At 49.4% G+C, this 2,506-nt stretch overlaps 1 protein-coding gene across 1 annotated transcript in view; it reads right to left on the bottom strand.

The window, feature by feature from the left end:
- Positions 1-1,946, bottom strand: part of NIPA1 (non imprinted in Prader-Willi/Angelman syndrome 1) — a 165,275-nt gene extending 163,329 nt beyond the window's left edge. The window contains exon 1 of the mRNA XM_006898589.1: positions 1,787-1,946. Within this exon, the coding sequence (XP_006898651.1) occupies positions 1,787-1,946 (160 nt within the window). The remainder of the gene's footprint in view (positions 1-1,786) is intronic.
- Between the last annotated feature and the right edge of the window lie 560 nt (positions 1,947-2,506).

The following is a 2,506-nucleotide window of genomic DNA, read 5'->3' as shown; positions in this document are numbered from 1 at the left end:
TGCGATTGGCACAGGACAGAGCGGAGTTTAGGGCTGTTGTACATAGGGTCGCTATGAGTCGCAGGCAACTCAACGGCACATAACAACAACAACAAGGAATTAAAAAATAAAGAAAATTCAAAGGAACCTGATTATTCACACTCACATCTTCTGTCTTACACACACTTAGTGACATACCTAGTTAAGTAGTTGTTAAAACAAATTTATGAGCTACACAAAGAGCCTGATATTAAGAAGGTATTGCCTAACAGCTAAGGCGTTATTGTCTTAAAAACTCTGAGCTAAGGCGTTTTCCAAAAAAACCAAACAGGTGCGTGAGCCTGTGTCACACAAATGTGCAGAGTACCTATTTCCTCAGAGAGGCCTTCCTGAAGTGTGAAATCAGCACTCCGGGGTCAACAGCACAGACCAGGAAGGAAGCCCACCAGTTCTGTAGGCATGCTCTATGCTTCCCACTAAGAAAGGCTCCTTAGCTTCCTGGGACCCATGAAGGTAAAACTCTGAAACTGACCTGGCAGAAATTTTGTATTTTCACTCGAAATTGTTGGGTTAGGTGTCTTGGTAAAGACTTGTGTTCCATTGAGTGCACTCCAAAAGTTTCCCTACGTCCTGGGATCTGAGCAGCTATTCAGTTAACTTACTTTGTTTAACAACCCATGTTGTTGATGTAGTGTACTACGGAGTCGGAACCTACCCATAGCTGACAGGTTTTCAGAGGCCGTTAATCGCGTGAGAGGAGACTACCCATCCTTCTCCCCTTTTAGCAACCCCATAGTCTTACCTTTCCCTATAGCTCTTAATCCAGTTCCTGTGAGAATGCAGACTATCTCAATCTCTCAGGACATAACATTTCTTTTGGGTTAAAAGTATGACTTATCGCAAGTTCACAGGTACAGAAAATGTGCTATTTCACTTTCCACATACTCAAGTGTGGTATTACGGACTCCGGACAACACTGAAGGCCGATGTTTGTTTGTTTGTTTGTTTTCAAACTGGCATGATATTTGTCAAACTGAAAATCAACTACATTCAGTTGCCTCAAATCTAAACTCTAGATAGCTCATTCAATGATACCCAGAAACAAGACATAGGAAAGAACAGAGCTCTATAGCTCATTCAATGATACCCAGAAACAAGACATAGGAAAGAACAGAGCTCTTTCTCAACCCTGAACGTTCATGTTTCCTTGAGTTCTGCACTGTAGCACCAAGGTCGTCTGCACCTGGCCGGGCCTGCCTCCTCCAATCCCACCTCCGTTGTTCAGTTCTGTATTAGTGGGACCATAGTTTCAAGTGGGAAATCAGCAGGTCTTGCATTCCAAAGGGCACTCAGGTTCCAAGCACACTCCAGAGAGAAAACCCATGAGGGCTGTAAGCATGCTCTACTGCTTTGCTCATTTCTGAAACAGGAAGGCTCTTTAGCAGTGGATGAGTATCAGTGACAGGGAAGCTACCTCGCCAGAGGCCCTGGTCTCAGGCTTCAGCTACAAGGAGCAAAGATGAGAGGGTTTGGAAACTAGAAAAGGAGTGTCAAACTGGGGGCAGCTGAAAGAGACCTTAGAAAATTAAACAAGGCTTCTAAAGCTGCATGCAAACAGAATGTGGAGGGTGCGCAGTCCAGCTTGCTCAACTTCGAGCTGGTCCAAGGCCTCCGCCTCCCCTGCCTGACGCTTCCAGCCCAGGGTGAAGACCCTCACCCCATCACGGCCCAGGCCCACCTGTGGCAGTCCCCACCCAGACCTCCGGCAAGCCAGGGGTCAATCGCCCGCACCACGGGCCACCCCTACCTCGCCGTTTGGCTCGCACAATGCCCTTCTTCTGCAGGACGAACGTGGACCCATTCACCAAGCTGGACACCACGGCCACGCCCAGGCCGAGTGACACAGCAGCCGTGGTGGGGCCATGCGCCCCCTGCCCGGCCGCTGCGGCCGTGGCCGGAGTCCCCATCTCGCCGGCACCCCCCATTTCGCCAAGCCCGCTGCGCCTGCGCGACCGCTTCAGGAAAAGGGGTGGAGAGTCAGGGCTCCCTGGCTGATTATGAGGGTGCTAGGGAGCTCGCTAGGCTCTGCGGAGCAGGGTAGAGGAGACTGGATTCGATGCGACAAAACAAGGGAGAGTCTACAGAGGAGGGATGGGGCTTGGGAGTGTAAACTGGGTACTCCTGGGTTGGAGCTCAAAGATGGAAGGGACAAGTCTTTGTAGTCAGGCGAGTAGCTTTGATTTTTAACATCTAACTAGAAAATATCTGAAGCATAGAAAAGGAAGCACTAGGGCTCACCTGGGTTTCTAAGTTGTTGTTATGTGCTATCGAGTCGCTTGCGACTCATAACGACCCTATGTACAAGAGCCCTCAACGCCGTTCTATCCTGTGCCAACGTCGCCATCTCAAACACATTCATTCCCACCACTCCAGTCACAGAATCGATCCATCTCATTGAAGTTCTTCCTCTCCTGTGCCGCCCCTCCACTCTGCCAAACATGTCTCTCTCCAAAGACCAGTCCCTCCT

This window comes from Elephantulus edwardii, unplaced genomic scaffold (genome assembly GCF_000299155.1).
Source record: "Elephantulus edwardii isolate Elephantulus edwardi_28Jun2011 unplaced genomic scaffold, EleEdw1.0 scaffold00234, whole genome shotgun sequence".
Taxonomy (NCBI): Eukaryota; Metazoa; Chordata; class Mammalia; order Macroscelidea; family Macroscelididae; genus Elephantulus; species Elephantulus edwardii.
This window is presented reverse-complemented; position numbering and strand designations above follow the sequence as displayed.